At 50.2% G+C, this 18145-nt stretch overlaps 1 protein-coding gene across 11 annotated transcripts in view; it reads right to left on the reverse strand.

Moving 5' to 3' along the window:
• The window catches only part of PTPRK (protein tyrosine phosphatase receptor type K), a 609180-nt gene that overhangs the window by 33627 nt on the left and 557408 nt on the right, over nucleotides 1-18145 (reverse strand). For 7 of the 11 annotated variants that reach the window (XM_064170307.1, XM_064170297.1, XM_064170304.1 and 4 more), the window contains 8 exons: nucleotides 17253-17437; nucleotides 15281-15368; nucleotides 13733-13809; nucleotides 13519-13536; nucleotides 8992-9028; nucleotides 6281-6378; nucleotides 4881-4997; nucleotides 3119-3273 (listed from right to left, as the gene is read on the reverse strand). In XM_064170307.1, coding sequence (XP_064026377.1) covers nucleotides 3119-3273; nucleotides 4881-4997; nucleotides 6281-6378; nucleotides 8992-9028; nucleotides 13519-13536; nucleotides 13733-13809; nucleotides 15281-15368; nucleotides 17253-17437 — 775 coding nt within the window. Of the gene's footprint in view, nucleotides 1-3118; nucleotides 3274-4880; nucleotides 4998-6280; nucleotides 6379-8991; nucleotides 9029-13518; nucleotides 13537-13732; nucleotides 13810-15280; nucleotides 15369-16287; nucleotides 16344-17252; nucleotides 17438-18145 lie in introns of those variants that run through there. The other 4 variants (XM_064170306.1, XM_064170305.1, XM_064170299.1 and 1 more) reach the window with 2 other exon arrangements.

Genomic DNA, 18145 nt, shown 5'->3' on the forward strand with positions numbered 1-18145 from the left:
CCCACAGGCAGCAAACAGTCAGCAACAGCCCCAGGGCAGAATCCACAGGCAGCAAACAGGCAGCAACAGCCCTGGGCAGCACCCACAGGCAGCAAACAGTCAGCAACAGCCCTGGGCAGCACCCACCCACAGGCAGCAAACAGGCAGCAACAGACCCAGGGCAGCACCCACAGGCAGCAGACAGGCAGCAACAGCCCCTGGGCAGCACCCACAGGCAGCAAACACTGCCAGCAACAGCCCTGGGCAGCACCCACAGACAGCAAACAGTCAGCAACAGCCCTGGGCAGCAAACAGTCAGCAACAGCCCTGGGCAGCACCCATAGGTGGCAAACACTGCCAGCAACAGCCCCAGGGCAGCAAACAGTCAGCAACAGCCCCAGGGCAGCACCCACAGTTGGCAAACACTGCCAGCAACAGCCCCAGGGCAGCACCCACAGGTGGCAAACACTGCCAGCAACAGCCCCAGGGCAGCACCCACAGGTGGCAAACACTGCCAGCAACAGCCCTGGGCAGCACCCACCCACAGGCATCAAACAGGCAGCAACAACCCCAGGGCAGCACCCACAGGCAGCAAACAGTCAGCAACAGCCCCTGGGCAGCACCCACAGGTGGCAAACACTGCCAGCAACAGCCCCTGGGCAGCACCCACAGGTGGCAAACACTGCCAGCAACAGCCCCTGGGAAGCATTCAGGCAGCAAACAGTCAGCAACAGCCCCAGGGCAGCATTCAGGCAGCAAACACTGCCAGCAACAGCCCCTGGGCAGCACCCACAGGTGGCAAACACTGCCAGCAACAGCCCCAGGGCAGCACCCACAGGCAGCAAACAGTCAGCAACAGCCCCAGGGCAGCACCCACAGACTCCACAACCCCACAAGCCATTCATTCCTTCCATCCCAACCACTATGTAACTTTTATCTCCTCCTCTTCATCAATGATCTTTACATCTTTTCCTGTGCACAAAGCAACCTTTTTTTCCCCCCATCTCATTTTTAACATCTAATTAACAGCAAAAAAACACATTAATTTGTTTCCTTCTTTTATCACCCAGCTCAATACTTCAAGTGAAAGTGAAAAGTGAGATCAATCTGGAGGGTGATTAAGCTTCAGAACAGGACAGATCCTGGTTTTATTTAATAAGCCCAGGGATGATTTTGAAGCTGTACAGTGCAGGAAGAAGGTCAAATGTAGGTTTTGGCAGCCAAGCTCTAAGCTGGTTGAGGCAGCACATTTCACAGCATCCAGAAGGATCTCTTCCTGATTGATTTTGGTTTCAGTTGGGCAGGTTCTGCCCAGTGAATTCTCTAAAATCTGTAGCTACAAAAAGGCAGTGAAACATTTAAGCAAGAGGAAAGAAAACTCCAACTGTCCAAGGACAGTGTCCTAACCATGTGCTTTAATGGCCATGGTGGTGCTAGGTTAATGGTCTTAGAGGTCTTTTCCAACCCAAACAATTCTATGACTCTGAAACACTGCAGACCATGCCCAGGAAGAACAACATAGAATCATAGAATCAACCAGGTTGGAAGAGACCTCCCTCCAAGATCATCCTCCTGTTTTGTTGCCATTAACCTCATTCCATCTCCCTTTATCTACTTGTTTACTTGGATCTTGTTCAACAGCTTTCTTGGTGCAATAGACAGAGGCACTGAGTCCACCCTCAGCAAGTTTGCTGACCACAGCAAGCTGTGTGGTGCAGCAAACAGGCTGGAGGGCAGGGATCCATTCAGGGCACAAGCCAACCTCAGGAGGTTCAACAAGAGCAAGTGCAGTGTCCTGCAGCTGGGTGGAAGCAATGCCAAGCACAACTCCAGGCTGGGCAGTGAGTGGGTGGAGAGCAGCCCTGAGGAGAGGGACTTGGGGGTGCTGCTGGAGGAGAAGCTCAGCAGGAGCCAGCAGTGTGCACCTGCAGCCCAGAAAGCCAAGCAGAGCCTGGGCTGCAGCAGCAGAAGTGTGGCCAGCAGGGCCAGGGAGGGGATTCTCCTCCTCTGCTGTGCTCTGCTGAGACCCCACCTGGAGTACTGCATCCAGCTCTGGAGCCCCTGGGACAAGAGGGCTGTGGAGATGCTGGAGTGTGTCCAGAGCAGGGCCAGGAGGATGCTCAGAGGCTGCAGCAGCTCTGCTGTGAGCACAGACTGAAAGAGTTGGGGCTGTGCAGGCTGGAGCAGAGGAGGCTCCCAGGTGAGCTTCTTGTGGCCTTCCAGGATCTGAAGGGGGCTACAAAAAGGCTGGGGAGGGACTTTTTAGGCTCTCAGGAAGTGCCAGGACTGGGGGGAATGGAGCAAAGCTGGAGGTGGGGAGGTTCAAGGCTGGCTGTGAGGAGGAAGTTGTTGAGCAGGAGAGTGGTGAGAGGCTGGAATGGGTTGCCCAGGGAGGTGGTTGAGGCCCCATGGCTGGAGGTGTTTGAGGCCAGGCTGGCTGAGGCTGTGTGCAGCCTGCTCTAGGGTAGGGTGTCCCTGGCCATGGCAGAGGGGTTGGAACTGGCTGCTCCTTGTGGTCCCTTCCAACCCTGACTGACTCTATGATTTAATGACTAACCTGTTCAGACCCTTGCACACAGCACCCAGCTATCAAAGCAGATGGATCTACACTTCCTCTTGAACGCTGCCACAAAATGCTCATAGGCTACCTGAAGTGATAGTCTGAAGTATCATCATAGTTTACCTGCTGCAGCTCTTGCAGGGAAATGAAAACCTCTGGATACATCTATTTAGAGTCCAGTTATTTCCTAACCTATCTGTAGGCAGCCAAACCCTGCCACACTATGGATTAGGTGACTCAAGAGTGGGACAACAAAACCCAAAGTGCTGCAAAATGATGGATGTGTGGTGGGTTGGATTTGGACTCCAATGAACTGCAATTTACCCCCACACAAATTACCAAAGAAATTCAGACCTTGGAGGCCAAAAATGAGGTTGTAGTTACAAAGGTGGACTAAATATCCCTAAACTTTAGTTACCTTTTACTCAAAGTCTCTGGAAAGTTCCTAGTCTTGTTTGCCATGAGGAACCAGGCTAGAGCATTACCTCTAAGCCCTAATATGGATGCTTCCCAAGAGACCACAGCAAATAACCACACAGACAGCTGTGGAAAGCAGCAGTCTGCCTCTTCTGCACCCACCTGCAGTGCACAACGATGGGCCCTGCACTGGGGGGGTTGGAGAGTTTGACTCTGCGTATGAAGGAGAGCAGCCCTGTGGCGTTGTAAGGAACTCCATGGTCTGGCCAGCCAGTGAAATGGAACTGCTTCACCTCACGGATTTCATTGTAGCCCCTCTGCAAAGGCAACAACACAGACAAACAAACAAACAGGGGGTCAAATCCCAGCTGTTTCACAGACCAGATATTCCCTGACTCCAGTAACAACCTCCCCCTTCCCTGCAAGTGTGCAAGGTCAGGTTGGACAAAGCCTTGAGTAAGTGTAGTGGGAGCTGGTCCCTGCCCAAGTGGGAGCTGGTCCCTGCCCAAGGGGGAGCTGGTCCCTGCCCATGGAATGGGAGTTGGTCCCTGCCCAAGGGGGAGCTGGTCCCTGCCCATGGAATGGGAGCTGGTCCCTGCCCAAGTGGGAGCTGGTCCCTGCCCAAGAGGGAGCTGGTCCCTGCCCATGGAATGGGAGTTGGTCCCTGCCCAAGGGGGAGCTGGTCCCTGCCCATGGAATGGGAGTTGGTCCCTGCCCAAGGGGGAGCTGGTCCCTGCCCATGGAATGGGAGTTGGTCCCTGCCCAAGAGGGAGCTGGTCCCTGCCTGTGGAATGGGAGTTGGTCCCTGCCCATGGAATGGGAGTTGGTCCCTGCCCAAGGGGGAGCTGGTCCCTGCCCATGGAATGGGAGTTGGTCCCTGCCCATGGAATGGGAGTTGGTCCCTGCCCAGGGGGGAGCTGGTCCCTGCCCATGGAATGGGAGTTGGTCCCTGCCCAAGGGGGAGCTGGTCCCTGCCCATGGAATGGGAGTTGGTCCCTGCCCAGGGGGGAGCTGGTCCCTGCCCATGGAATGGGAGTTGGTCCCTGTCCAAGAGGGAGCTGGTCCCTGCCCATGGAATGGGAGCTGGTCCCTGCCCAAGGGGGAGCTGGTCCCTGCCCAAGGGGGAGCTGGTCCCTGCCCATGGAATGGGAGATGGTCCTTGCCCAAGAGGGAGCTGGTCCCTGCCCATGGAATGGGAGCTGGTCCCTGCCCAAGGGGGAGCTGGTCCCTGCCCATGGAATGGGAGTTGGTCCCTGCCCAGGGGGGAGCTGGTCCCTGCCCATGGAATGGGAGTTGGTCCCTGCCTAAGGGGGAGCTGGTCCCTGTCCAAGGGGGAGCTGGTCCCTGCTCATGGAATGGGAGCTGATCCCTGCCCAAGTGGGAGCTGGTCCCTGCCCAAGGGAGAGCTGGTCCCTGCCCATGGAATGGGAGCTGGAACTAGATGATCTTTGAGGTCTCTTGCAAGCCAAACCATTCTATGGTAACACACTGATGGATCCTCCATGCTGTTTTCATCCTTTCACTAATTATTTAAAGCAAACACAGCTTTAAGATCATAGAATGGTTTAAGTTGGAAGGGATCTCAAAGGTCATCTAGTCTCTTAGGCAGGGACAGGATGAGGCACTTAGTGCCATGGCCTAGTTGATTGGTTAAGGCTGGGTGCTAGGTTGGACTGGATGAGCTTGGAGGTCTCTTCCAACCTGCTTGATTCTGTGATTCTATGATTCTATGATTCTATTTTATGACACCTCGAACTGGAACAGGTCTCTCAAGGCCTCATCTGACCTGGTCTTGAACACCTCCAGGGAGGTTGTGGATCACAGAAAGAAAAGGTCATAAAGGAACACGTGCAAGCATAGCCTCCTCCATACTCCCTGCTACCAGGGAACAGTATTTTGCTGAGCCCTTCCAAAATGTGCTCACCCTTCCCAAAGTGAAGGTCCTGACGACGTACTCGGCCAGGGGCTCCATCTCTATGCAGGTCACTTTGAAGTCCCCATAAAGCTCTGTGTCATCAGGCCAGTACTTGTAACACTTGACCTAAACACAAAAGAGGGAAGCATCTTAGAGCAAAGGAAAAGAAAAGCTTGAGGACACTTCCCTGCTTGGACTGCACTGCATCAGCTAGGTTTGTTTCCAAGCTGTCCAGGCTTGTCATGCACGGCTAATGGCTGCTCTGGCAAGCTCAGCACTAGCTCCAAGGAGTCTCCACTGCTTTGCACAGCTCTTCTTAGATGCCAAATTAATTTCTAAACAAGCATTTATATGTTTGGGTTGTGTAAGTGCTGAGCTACGGAATACATTTCCACTTGTGTGAAACAGAGATGCATTTCACATCAGCCATCCCCCTGCTGCAAGCAATCCCAGATACTTTCTGTTCCTCCCTGAGGGATGTGTTGCTGCTGAAGTGTAAACAATTGGCTCTTTTCCAGCCACTGATATTGAGGCACATTTGCTCACAAGTCTGCTTACACTGTTCACCTGAGTCACAAGGTACAAATCTGAGCTATGAATTTTGGCTCCAGGCAACTCTCACTGCTCATGAAGGTAAGACAGCACTTGAGGAAGTTAGCCTGGACTATGCATTTTGGCTCCAGACAACTTCTGACTGCTCAGGAAGGTAAGACAGCACTTGAGGAAGTTAGCCTGGACTATGCATTTTGGCTCCAGACAACTTCTGACTGCTCATGAAGGTAAGACAGCACCTGAGGAAGTTAGCCTGGACTATGAATTTTGGCTCCAGACAACTTCTGACTGCTCAGGAAGGTAAGACAGCACCTGAGGAAGTTGGCCTGGACTATGCATTTTGGCTCCAGGTAACTCTCACTGCTCATGAAGGTAAGACAGCACCTGAGGAAGTTAGCCTGGACTATGAATTTTGGCTCCAGACAACTTCTGACTGCTCAGGAAGGTAAGACAGCACCTGAGGAAGTTAGCCTGGACTATGAATTTTGGCTCCAGACAACTTCTGACTGCTCATGAAGGTAAGACAGCACCTGAGGAAGTTGGCCTGGACTATGCATTTTGGCTCCAGACAACTTCTGACTGCTCAGGAAGGTAAGACAGCACCTGAGGAAGTTAGCCTGGACTATGCATTTTGGCTCCAGACAACTTCTGACTGCTCATGAAGGTAAGACAGCACCCGAGGAAGTTAGCTCTGGTTGGTTGTACACACCACTGTAACCACACCAACGCCTGGACTTTCCCTTCCCCTCCGCTCAGGATGCAGGGTCCTCTCCCACACCCTGCTGACAGCCTGTCTTGCCAGCAGGTTTCTCTTTGGGCTTGTAGCCCCCAAAGAAAAACCAAACCAGAAAACTCACTCTCCCCACTTCCACTAAGTTGGTGACCATCACGACACAGGCTGACTGCTCCTGCCATATCATCCTCCAGAAGTCATACACGGTCTCGTGAACCGGACCTGCAAGAGAAGCATTCCAGGTAACAGCGCTCTGCACAGCAGCAAAAAACACACCACTCAAAGCCAAGGCTAAAAATAAGCTCCCCTGCTCTTCAGAGCTGACACAGATGAATGCACTGGCTGCAAGATGAAAGCTTGGGAAACCACATCATGATACCACCCTGGCAGTTTCCAGCCGGCGTTGTTATTTCTAAGCAAGGCTGAGCCCTCGCAGTTTAACCGAATTACCACTTGAAAGGTACCACCAGCAGGTGGTTCAGGGGCTGAGGTGCCAGAAGTTGCTTCAAAACTGCAAGCACCCAGCAAGGTGTGACTGCATCTAGAGCTACATTTCTAGGTTTGCTTTACATCTGTGAAATACTCTGCGGTGGATGTGAGATGCTGAGGGGGGAGATACCCACAGTGCAGTGAAGCATCACCCAAGGGGGCTGGTGGGGCAGATCCTGTGGGCTTAACCATCCAGCTCCTGGGTGGATGTGAGATGCTGTGGGGGAGATACCCACAGTGCAGTGAAGCATCACCCAAGGGGGTTAGCAGAGCAGATCCTGTGGGCTTAACCATCCAGCTCCTGGGTGGATGTGAGGTGCTGAGGGGGGAGATACCCACAGTGCAGTGAAGCATCACCCAAGGGGGTTAGCAGAGCAGGTCCTGTGGGCTTAACCATCCAGCTCCTGGGTGGATGTGAGATGCTGAGGGGGGAGATACTCACAGTGCAGTGAAGCATCACCCAAGGGCTTGGTGGGGTAGATCCTGTGGGCTTAACCATCCAGCTCCTGGGTGGATGTGAGATGCTGAGGGGGGAGATACCCAGAATGCAATGAAGCATCACCCAAGGGGGTTAGCAGGGCAGGCCCTGTGGGCTAAACCATCCAGCTCCTGGCACAGTCTGCAAGTACAGCAGGTGCTGAGCCATGAAGTGCCCATGGAAGGGCAGCTGAACTACACTTAATTACTTTCCTGTGAGGCAAATGAGCAACACTTGCTTAAGCTTTGCCACAGAACAAGAGGCAACTGCACATCAGAGGCTTTTACACCCTTACAATCAGCTCAGAAACAGCTCCCTGACCACAGCCCAGCATCAGGAAAACACTGCTGCATAGAACACACACCTGAAGACTCAACCACAGCCCTTCCTTCCTATGCTTTCCTAAAGCAGCAGTAAACTGTGGTGCCTGTGCTAGTTTGAGCCTAGCTGGGATACTTTGGTGAGAAGAATTAGATGACAGGCAGTGAAAAGGAAACAAAGGTGATGCCTGCTGCACTCATAGGCTTGCTGAGATGTGTATAAACAAGAATATCAATATAGGTAAGGGAGTCTCTCTCTGGGCTTTGGGCTGAACTTTTCTCTCTAACTTGCTGCCTGAGTAATCCTTCTGCTTCCTAACCCCCCTGGCTGACCCTCCAAACTACCTTGAGCATAAGGCAAAGTCTGGAGTAAGGTAGAGGGGTGGTAGGAAGGTGGAAGGGTGGTCGGGAGCCCCTCCTGGGGACTCTGGGGGGGCTGTTGTGTTTCTGTATTGCTTTTTAACTTGCCTATTTCTGTATACACTGCAACTCTCAGCTTGGATCTTGTGCTAAGCTGTAAATATAAAGCTTCATTCAATTTCCAGATGGACTGAGCCTGGTCTGGGTGATTCTCCAAAGTGTGCTGGGGGTAGGGGGGGCAGGGAACACCCAAACCATCACAGTGCCCTTTAAGCACCATTATGTGCAACGATTTACACAGTGAACCAGAAAATAAACCACAAATGCAGATCTAACTGCCACGGAGAGACCTCTTTAGCTGCACTTACATCTAAAATAACAAACCCTGTGGACAGAAATTTGAGCATCCTTTGCCCTGAAATAAGCCTTTGGTAGGTCTTTGCCATGTGTGGCTACAACTAACAAGATATTTCCAGCCAGCTCCCTGGTTACACTCACAGATCAAATAATGGCACCTCTAAACCTAATTATTTTTAGCTTAATTCATAGCCTCTGATATTTCAGTGCAATCTTAGGCTAATCTATTTGTTTTGCCCTCATTGTGAGGAGTTTTACCACAGACAGAAAATGAATCATTTCCATAGCAATGCAATTTCCCCCCCCCCCCCCCAAACTCCCCTTTCATTAGCAGGGTGTTATATGATAAAGAGAGGTTTTGTCCTTCTCTGGCTTTACTCTACCCAGATATCCTGAGATAGCAGTTGATTTATTGCTACCATCTTTGCTATCTGCATCCTGGACAGTAAAAGAGCAGAGAGGAAATGTATTATTTTACATGCCCAGCAAAATGATGCAGGAGGAGAGCAAAAAGCCTGCAGGCAGGTTGAAACTCTTCTCTTCCCTGTCCACGTGCCTCTCTTCTCTATTCATCTTCCTAATTGGAACTCAGGGCAGTGGCTTCTGACTTTATCAGCTGAATTTATCACTGAAAGACTTGCTCAATAGCCAATTAACATGATAAATTAGTGCAGTGCTTGCATTTGCTCACATTCCACCTGAATATGGGATACGAATCTACAGTAACAGCTCACCATATTGGAGGTGCTTTATTGTCACTCACTCCCATATTAGCTAAACACTGCTGGACAACACACTTGGTCAGCTTGAGTAATGCTACCAGATTCTTACCTTGGGTTGCAATGTAGTGACTTGGTCTCTGGTAGCCCTAAAACAGCAATATAAGTTGGTTTGAGTAGCACATTACTTAACAGAGAGGGGAAAACAAAAGCAGAAGGGTGCTACAGTTATCTCTAGGCAAGGTTTTCAGAGCAAACCCAATTATCTAGAGCAGCATGAAGCTCAAAACCTTAAAAAAAAAACCCAGTTCATACTGCCAAGGTTTGAGTGACCACAGATAGAATGGAAATCAGAACACCTGACTTGAACAGACATTGCAGTGTGCTGCACACAGCTCCCTTTGGGTCTAAAAACGAGCCCTCTGGTGGCATTACCTTCCTAGTCACATACATTGGGATGCTTACTCAAATTGGAGTGAAAATTTGGCCAGGATTAAGCAAAAATGGAGTCAAAATCTTTGCCATCAGCTTATCTGTGCCTCCAAAGTGAACGCTACACAGCTTTTGCCTCTGTCTAAACAGAGAACGGCTGCAAGGCACAAAGAAGTTTGCAGCCAAGCCCTAAGGGGGGCAGAGCTGAGGACTGTGGTGTCTGCACAGAACCAAGGGCCTGCTGCAGTGCATCTTCTGCAGCAGTATATACACACACACATATATGTATTTAGGTAGATAGATAACTCTACATGATTAAGCCTTTCCTTGACTGGCTGGAGAGCAGCCCTGAGGAGGGGGACTTGGGGGTGCTGGTGGAGGAGGAGCTCAGCAGGAGCCAGCAGTGTGCACTTGCAGCCCAGAAAGCCAAGCAGAGCCTGGGCTGCAGCAGCAGCAGTGTGGCCAGCAGGGCCAGGGAGGTGATTCTCCTCCTCTGCTCTGCTCTGCTCTGACCCCACCTGGAGTACTGCATCCAGTTCTGGAGCCCCTGGCACAAGAGGGATGTGGAGATGCTGGAGAGTGTCCAGAGCAGGGCCAGGAGGATGCTGAGAGGACTGCAGCAGCTCTGCTGTGAGCACAGACTGAAAGAGTTGGGGCTGTGCAGGCTGCAGCAGAGGAGGCTCCCAGGTGATCTTCTTGTGGCCTTCCAGGATCTGAAGTGGGCTACAAAAAGGCTGGGGAGGGACATTTTAGACTCTCAGAGAGTGCCAGGACTGGGGGGTATGGAGCAAAGCTGGAGGTGGGGAGGTTCAGGCTGGACATGAGGAGGAAGTTGTTGAGCATGAGAGTGGTGAGAGGCTGGAATGGGTTGCCCAGGGAGGTGGTTGAGGCCCCATGGCTGGAGGTGTTTGAGGCCAGGCTGTGTGAGGCTGTGTGCAGCCTGCTCTAGGGTAGGGTGTCCCTGGGCATGGCAGGGGGGTTGGCACTGGCTGATCCTGGTGGTCCCTTCCAACCCTGACTGATTCTATGATTCCATCTGGATGGGCCTCTGCCAGAGCTGGGGGTACTGTACAGCTTTCATCAGCTGCCTACAGACAATCAAGAGCTGCTGCTCTTAAGCAAGTAATTCAGGATGTATTTTGGCCAGTGCCAGCAACATTAACTACAAAGAGATAGGAAACTGCTGGTGAGGTGACAATACAGAATGTGCCCTTGTGGGCAAGAGAGCCAATGGCATCCTGGGGTGCATCAGGAGATGTGTGGCCATCAGGGCTAGGGAGATTCTGCTCCCCCTCTGCTCTAGTGAGACCAAAGCTGCAATACTGTGTCCAGTTTTGGGCTCCCCAGGTCAGGAGAGACAGGGACCTGCTGCAGGGAGTCCAGCAGGGAGCCAGGAGGATGTCTCGGGGGCTTGAGCATTTCCCCTATGGAGAGAGCCTGAGAGCCCTGGGGCTGGTTAGTCTGGAGCAGAGAAGGCTGAGAGGAGATCTGAGCAATGTGTACAAATCTCTGAGGGGTGGGGGTCAGTGCCTGGGGCCAAGCTCTTTGTGGTGGTCAGCAGCAATAAGCCAAGGAGCAATGGATACAAACTGGAACAGAGAAGGATTCAGCTTTACATGGGGAGAAACTTGTTTGGTGTGAGGGTGGCAGAGCCCTGGAGCAGGCTGCCCAGAGAGGTTGTGGAGTCTCCTTCTCTGGAGCTTTTCCAAACCTGCCTAGATGCATTCCTGTGTGAACTGCCCTGGGTGATGCTGCCTTGGCAGGGGGTTGGACTGGATGATCTCTGGAGGTCCCTTCCAGCCTCTAAGGTTCTGGGGTTCTGTGACACAAAGTGCAAATGTTTAAGAGTAACTCATTATTTTCTAGGCTATGGCTTTATCATGCTGCTGGCCTTTAGTGCTGCATGACAGAGAAGCACAAGTCCCTGGATTCCTGCTATGCTATAAAGAAGTGAAGAATTTCAGTCTACCCAAGGAGTTTATATCCTTTTTCCACAGACTGCTTCATTATCCTGTCTAGAGTGAAAGCATCTTCCTCTGAGGCTCATGAAAACACTTCTGAGTATCTTTACTCCTGGCTTCACAAGAGACCAAGATTGCATCAAAGGACTCAAAAAGCTATCCTGGAGTCCTTAATATCAGTCCCAGCTTCAAATGATGAAAGTGGAACCTCTGCCATGCTGGTTCCCACTCAGTAATGCTTTCCAAAAGAAGGTAAAAGTGTCACTTTAAAATTGCCAAGTGCCAGTTTTAATTTGGACCTTCCTTGTCTGGTTATAACAAGATTCAATTTCCTCCTAAATAAGAGAAACAACCTCCTCAGGGAACTGGAATTATTACAAATCTGGGAGAGTTTTCTTGTACAAGGCCCCAGGCAAAGTATCACAGGGCCTAATACTTCACAGAGATTGACATGTTATAATACCACAATAAAGAGACAGCAATACACCTGGAGCTAAATCTTTCTATCCTAGGAAGTCAAGGGAGTCTTAAATAATTTAGCAATCAACAATGGACAGGAAAAAAAATTAGTTAGGTGCAATTATAGAAGAAAATTAACCAGAGCCATGCACTTTAGAACCACTTGTACTGACTATTCCAGGGTCTGCAGAACTGCTTTCCATACAACAGCCTCAAGTTCTGCCAGGGCAGGTTCAGGTTGGATGTTAGGAGGAAGTTGTTGGCAGAGAGAGTGATTGGCATTGGAATGGGCTGCCCAGGGAGGTGGTGGAGTCACCATCCCTGGAGGTGTTGAAGGAAAGCCTGGATGAGGCACTTAGTGCCATGGCCTGGTTAACTGGAGGCTGAGGGAGCTGGGGGTGTGCAGCCTGCAGAAGAGGAGGCTCAGGGCAGAGCTCACTGCTCTCTACAACTACCTGAAGGGAGGCTGTAGCCAGGTGGGGTTGGGCTCTGCTCCCAGGCAAGCAGCAACAGAACAAGGGGACAGAGGCTCAAGCTGTGCCAGGGGAGGTCTAGGCTGGATGTTGTTAGGAAGTTGTTGTCAGAGAGAGTGATTGGCATTGGAATGGGCTGCCCAGGGAGGTGGTGGAGTCTCTGTGCCTGGAGGTGTTGAAGCCAAGCCTGGCTGGGGCACTTAGTGCCATGGTCTGGTTGCTTGGCCAGGGCTGGGTGCAAGGTTGGGCTGGATGAGTTTGGAGCTCTCTTCCAACCAGGTGGATTCTATGATCAGAGAGGTGTCCCTGCCTATGGCAGGGCATTGGAACTGGGTGAGCTTTGAGGTTCCTTCCAACCTGAACCATTCTGTGATTCCATGAAAATTTGGGCTGCTGACAACACAGAAGTATATAATGGCTTAGATTGGAAGGGACTTCAGAGATTAGCAGGAGGTGTTTAAGAGGAGCCTGGATGAGGCATTTAGTGCCATGGTCTAGTTGACTGAACAGGTTGCTAGGTGCTAAGTTGGACTGGATGAGACTGGAGGTCTCTTCCATCCTGGCTGATTCTATCAACTCATTTATTGCTAAGCTGTTAATGAGATGAAAATTGTGCTTTGTTAACACCACATTTGGCAGAATTTGTTCCAATGTCCTACTTGTATCAGGTGTTTAACAATAAATTAGTGTTCTTCAAGTTGTATTTTAATCCAATCATGGAATTTCAAACTTCAGAGGTTTCATGCAGAAGTGAGAGGTTTTCTTCAAGTGGGAGCTTCTCCTAGGTTAAAATATATATGTGTGTGTATATACTTTGCAATACAGCACCTTTAAGACAATTGCCAGCTAAATATTGTCTAAATAGCTGCTAAGAACAAACAAAGCAACCCCCCCCCCAAAGGCCATAACCCCTCCCTTTTTGCCAGACACATATTACAACTACTTCACAGGTACACTTTCAGACAACTACAGTACACCATAACTCTCCCACGTAGAAACAGGGGCAAGGGAAAGGAAAAGCTATTGGCCAAAATCATCATCATTAAAAACCCAAAAGTGACTGGGAAATTCTCTCTGACAGGTCCCCCTGACTAATAACATCCAGAGCTCTGCTTAGAGGCTCAATTCTCTTTTTGAAACAGGTACAAAAAAAGAGTCACACAAAAGGAAAACTCTTAAAGAACAGATGAGGGAAACTAGATGAAGCATGCACAGTGATCAACTGATAAAAAGAGGAGGGGAAAGCAATTCATAACAATATCTATAGTGAATATTCACAATAGGATGCTGTTATTCACATATAGTGGTACTTACATCCCTGTACAGCCAAATCTACAGCCCAAACCAAAGTCAGATGTGAAAGAAAGCACAACAATGTCAGTGAGTAGTAGGACGCAGAACAAGGAAAGTGTACATTTTTGTTCTTAATAAAAGAAAGCTTTCAATATATTTTGTAGGCATAACATGCAATAGTTTCACATAGAGAAGCTGGTAAATGGAGAGGGAGAAAGCTGTGCAATCCACTCACATCTATGTAGTTGGCATTAATGTAATCTGAAGATGGATCATCTTCAACGGGTTGCAAAATCACCCTGGAGTGGTCATCTGTAAAAACCAAGCGGTTACAGTGCCTTCCTGAAGTGGGAGTTTGTTTTAAAGTCAGACACAAGGGCAAAACCACCTAGAAACCCCCAATCAGCTGGTGGCAAAGTGCCTCACCACCTCCAGCCCTCAAACCGCCACCGTTTACGCCTGAGGTCTCCAGTTACTACCCAAACACTCCTTAAACCTCATTAAGTGCAGCTGAAAGGTACCACACTATTAACACGTGGCTGAAAAGGCACAATGGAACCAGGTTACTTGCTCAAAGCTCCCCTTTAACATCAGCTCCACTGCTGGCAAGCTAAAACAAGCAGAAAGCCTGAGGAGTCTTTCCTTCTTCCCACCCCCACTCTGCATAAGCTTGCACCCAGACGCTCAAAAATAAGCCACGAAGGTGCAACAGCAGGGGGGTGGCAATGCCCTTGGGATCCAATGGAGAGGGAACTCTACCCGTTCAGGGTGGGGGCTTCTCCTCCAGCAGCTTCGTTCCTGCATTGCTAGGACCCAAGTGCCCTTTGGAAAGCAGTACCCCACTGCAACTGAAAAGCCCCCACCATTGAATGAGCGCTACCTGGTCGCTGCTTACGCGCTCACCGCGGCTTGCACAACAGAGATGCAAACACCACACTCAGCCCTGAGTTCCAAAAGGAAGAAAGTTCAGCTGTCAAGGCCAAAAAAAAAAGGAAAGCTCCCTGATCCCCACAAAGGCTGGAGCAGGCACTGTCACAGTGTCACAGTATCACCAAGGTTGGAAGAGACCTCATAGATCATCAAGTCCAACCCTTTACCACAGGGCTCAAGGCCAGACCATGGCACCAAGTACAGTATCACAGCATCACCAAGGTTGGAAGAGACCTCATAGATCATAGGGCCTGGAACACAAACCCTATGAGGAGAGGCTGAGGGAGCTGGGGTTGTTTAGCCTGGAGAAGAGGAGGCTCAGGGGTGATCTTATTACTGTCTACAACTACCTGAAGGGACATTGTAGCCAGGTGGGGGGTGGCCTCTTCTCCCAGGCACCCAGCAACAGAACAAGGCGACACAGTCTCAAGTTGTGCCAGGGTAGGTATAGGCTGGATGCTAGGAGGAAGTTCTTCACAGAGAGAGTGATTGGCATTGGAATGGGCTGCCCAGGGAGGTGGTGGACTCACTGTCCCTGAAGGTGTTCAAGAAAAGCCTGGATGAGGCACTTAGTGCCATGGTCTGGTTGACTGGCTAGGGCTGGGTGCTAGGTTGCACTGGATGATCCTGGAGATCTCTTCCAACCTGGTTGATTCTGTGATTCTATGATTCTATGATCATCAAGTCCAACCCTTTACCACAGGGCTCAAGGCCAGACCACTAAACCTGTCCTTCTTCTCCACGTGGGGTACAGAGCAGCTGTGCCACGGGGGGGGGGAGTTGCAAAGAGAGAGCAGAGCACGAGTAGCGCAGGAGTACAGCTAGCCCCCAAGCCCAGCACGCCGATACTCACATGCTATAATGTTTCCATAGCGGTTCTTTGTTCTGTTTTGATCCTTCTTAGCGACATCCCAAGAAGCTGACTGCCCCTCAAAGAAACTCTACAAATAAAAAACGTTCCGAAAGAAAACATTCCGACCATTAATTTCTCTCCAAGGAAAGAACTGCCCCTACCACCAAGACAAGCTCAGCTTCGCCCCTCTGCTCTGCTCACCGGGCTAGCGTGCCTAAGAGGAAGGAGGCTCTCTCCCTCTGACTGCTACAGGTCAGTGGCAGAGTCACTGAAGGACTCCAGAGGGATTTGAGATCCTGGGAATGCTGGAAGGCTAAACTTGCTCAGACCTCCTTGCTATGGAGGAACAACGGCAAGCTGAGAGAGCACAGCTCGCCCTTCTTACAGGAGAGCCTGCCCACTACAGCACTACACTGTCCTTAGCAAAATGGCTTTTCTTCCTACAAAGCCATCAGGGAATCTCCTCTGCCAGTGTTCACTGTTGGTGATTGCCCTCATATCCTTCCCTCTAGCAAAACGATTCTACGCTTTGTTTTAGCTCCTCTTAAGAGTTTGATCTCTCAGCAGCGATAGAATCGGCTTTTGGTCCTCCTTGGTTCTTCCTTCATTGCCCGCAGACATCTTACAGCTGGTGCAAGGCTATGCTACTCTTTCCTTCCAGGTGTCCTCTCATCCTGATCTGGGTAAGTTACCTCCAGAAGGCACAGAGTAGCCATGGAAACAACACTTTAATGTACATTCAGAAGCTCAAGCCAGGGCAAAGATGTTGTTGGAAGGGTTAGCAGAAGCAGCAGCAAGAACAGCATCACAGAATGGTTTAGGTTGGAAGTGACCTCAAAGCTCATCCAGTTCCAACCCCCTGCCATAGGCAGGGACACCTCCCACTAGCACAGGTCGCCACCCTCCCCCTCCCTCCCCCAGCAGTGGGTGACACTTGGGCTTAGCCCTGAAGTTAGGCAGAGCACAACGAAGCGTACTTAAGGAAAAGAGAGGAAAGGAGAATAATATTCTTTTAAAAACCACACATTTATTTATTCCACTTCTTATGTTACAGGAGAGACAGCTGCAGAAAGGAGAGAAGGTTGAAAACTGAGTCAGAAGAGATTACTTACTCAGAGAAAACTCATTTTAAACCTAGCTGTATTCTGAGAGAGACCTTGGCAGTACCGTTCCCATCTTTCCTGGGTGTCCTGCCTGATGCTCTCTAACCCCAAAGAATCACAACAGATTCAGAGATGAGAAGTGAAGTGGATCTGTACTCATCTACCTCCAGTGCTGGGAAATTTGTGCCTCCATATGAACATCAAAATTATTAAGAAGACATGCTCAGGCAGGTCTAATTAGAACTTGAGGATGTTACTACCCTCAGCATGTCTTTACTGCTTCTCAGCTGGAGTTTAGTCTCAGAATTGCCCTAGCAAGCTGCTGGAATAAATCATGAGAGTGCTTCCATTCAGCAGTGACTGGACAATGCCAGCCAGGTTAAATCTTTAGTTAAACCTGTATAGGGTTAACACTCCTGGGGGAGTGACCCTGAACCGGTGGGCCCAAGACCCCCAGGGTCAGGTTCAGGGTCACTCCCCCAGGAGTGTTAACCCTATACAAAACCTAATCCAGGAGATGCACCCTGAAGCTGGCTCAGGAAGCTTACACAGCTAATTACAGTATTGCAACTAAAAAGCAGCAATAAAAGGCTGGCAACTTCTTACACCGTGTTGAAATGATTCAGCAGGGCACGTCTTCTTCTAGCCTAAGGGACACACAGAGGGGGAGCTTTTCTTCCAGGCACTTGTAAAGGTTCAAACCATTCACCATTTCATTTTGAAGTTGCACAGAGAGGAATCTTGCACCTGCTTATCTCTATGTGCTTTTGGCTTAAACCCACCACGTTTAGTGGCATCCTTCTGCAACGCCACACAGACAAAAGCCTGCCCCTCGCCAAGGGGCAAACACTCACCGCTGAAGGTCTCACCTCATACTCCTCTTTAAATCCATAGCTGTCAGAAGTCTTCATGAGGTTAATATGCTGCAGGAGATCAGCCACCCTGATGGCAGGGTGCAGCTGCCCGGTCTGGTAGGGGGATTCTGTGCCTTCGCAGAGGTAGCGAGGGACATCCAGGAGCCGGCTGGACTCCGCCGTGGCGCTGTGATTTTCATCTGCGCTCACAAGAAATCAATGCATCAGGTACCCGCAGAGCAGCAGCAACCTGCTGCTAGACACATCAACATCTATTTTCAACCTCCTCCTTCAAACCCCTGTCTAATTCCTGAGAAGGCAAAGCACTTCACTCTCCAGCACGTACAGACTGCCAAGTGCATAAAGGAGTTTTACTGCAAACACGCACAAAAGTTTGCAATCCTTCATCCTGCCATAAAGATGTCTGAGGGGCATTTTATTTGAAGCTACAAAACTTGATGACATTAATGTACTTGGGAACTCCAGGCCTCTATCACCCATATGTATCAAGAGCAACGCTGCACCTTAAACAGTAAATTAGAGTAACTCCCTAAGTGGTACCAGCACAGCATTTGTCTCAAGCCCAACAAAGAGCGCATTGAGAGCCCAGTGAAACGAGGAGCAATTCTGCTACCACTCCAGAACACCACCTCCATTTGGGAAGATGAAGCAGCACTGCAGAGTGGTCACTTTCACTCGGGTCTTTGAGCGGAGAAATGAAAACTGCTGACTGTGCTGATTTCCAGCCACGCTGTAAACAAAAGAAGTCTCCTCTAATGCCCTACGCTAAATGCCAATCCTCTTATCAAAACCAAACGTCAAAGCTGCATGAAGTGATTGCATTTTGTCAATCCCTGCTGGGCAATGTTTTATTTTCAAATTAGCAATCAGCAGCTCAAAAGAATTTA

The sequence above is a fragment of the Pogoniulus pusillus genome, chromosome 33, assembly GCF_015220805.1.
Source record: "Pogoniulus pusillus isolate bPogPus1 chromosome 33, bPogPus1.pri, whole genome shotgun sequence".
In the NCBI taxonomy this organism is placed as follows: domain Eukaryota; kingdom Metazoa; phylum Chordata; class Aves; order Piciformes; family Lybiidae; genus Pogoniulus; species Pogoniulus pusillus.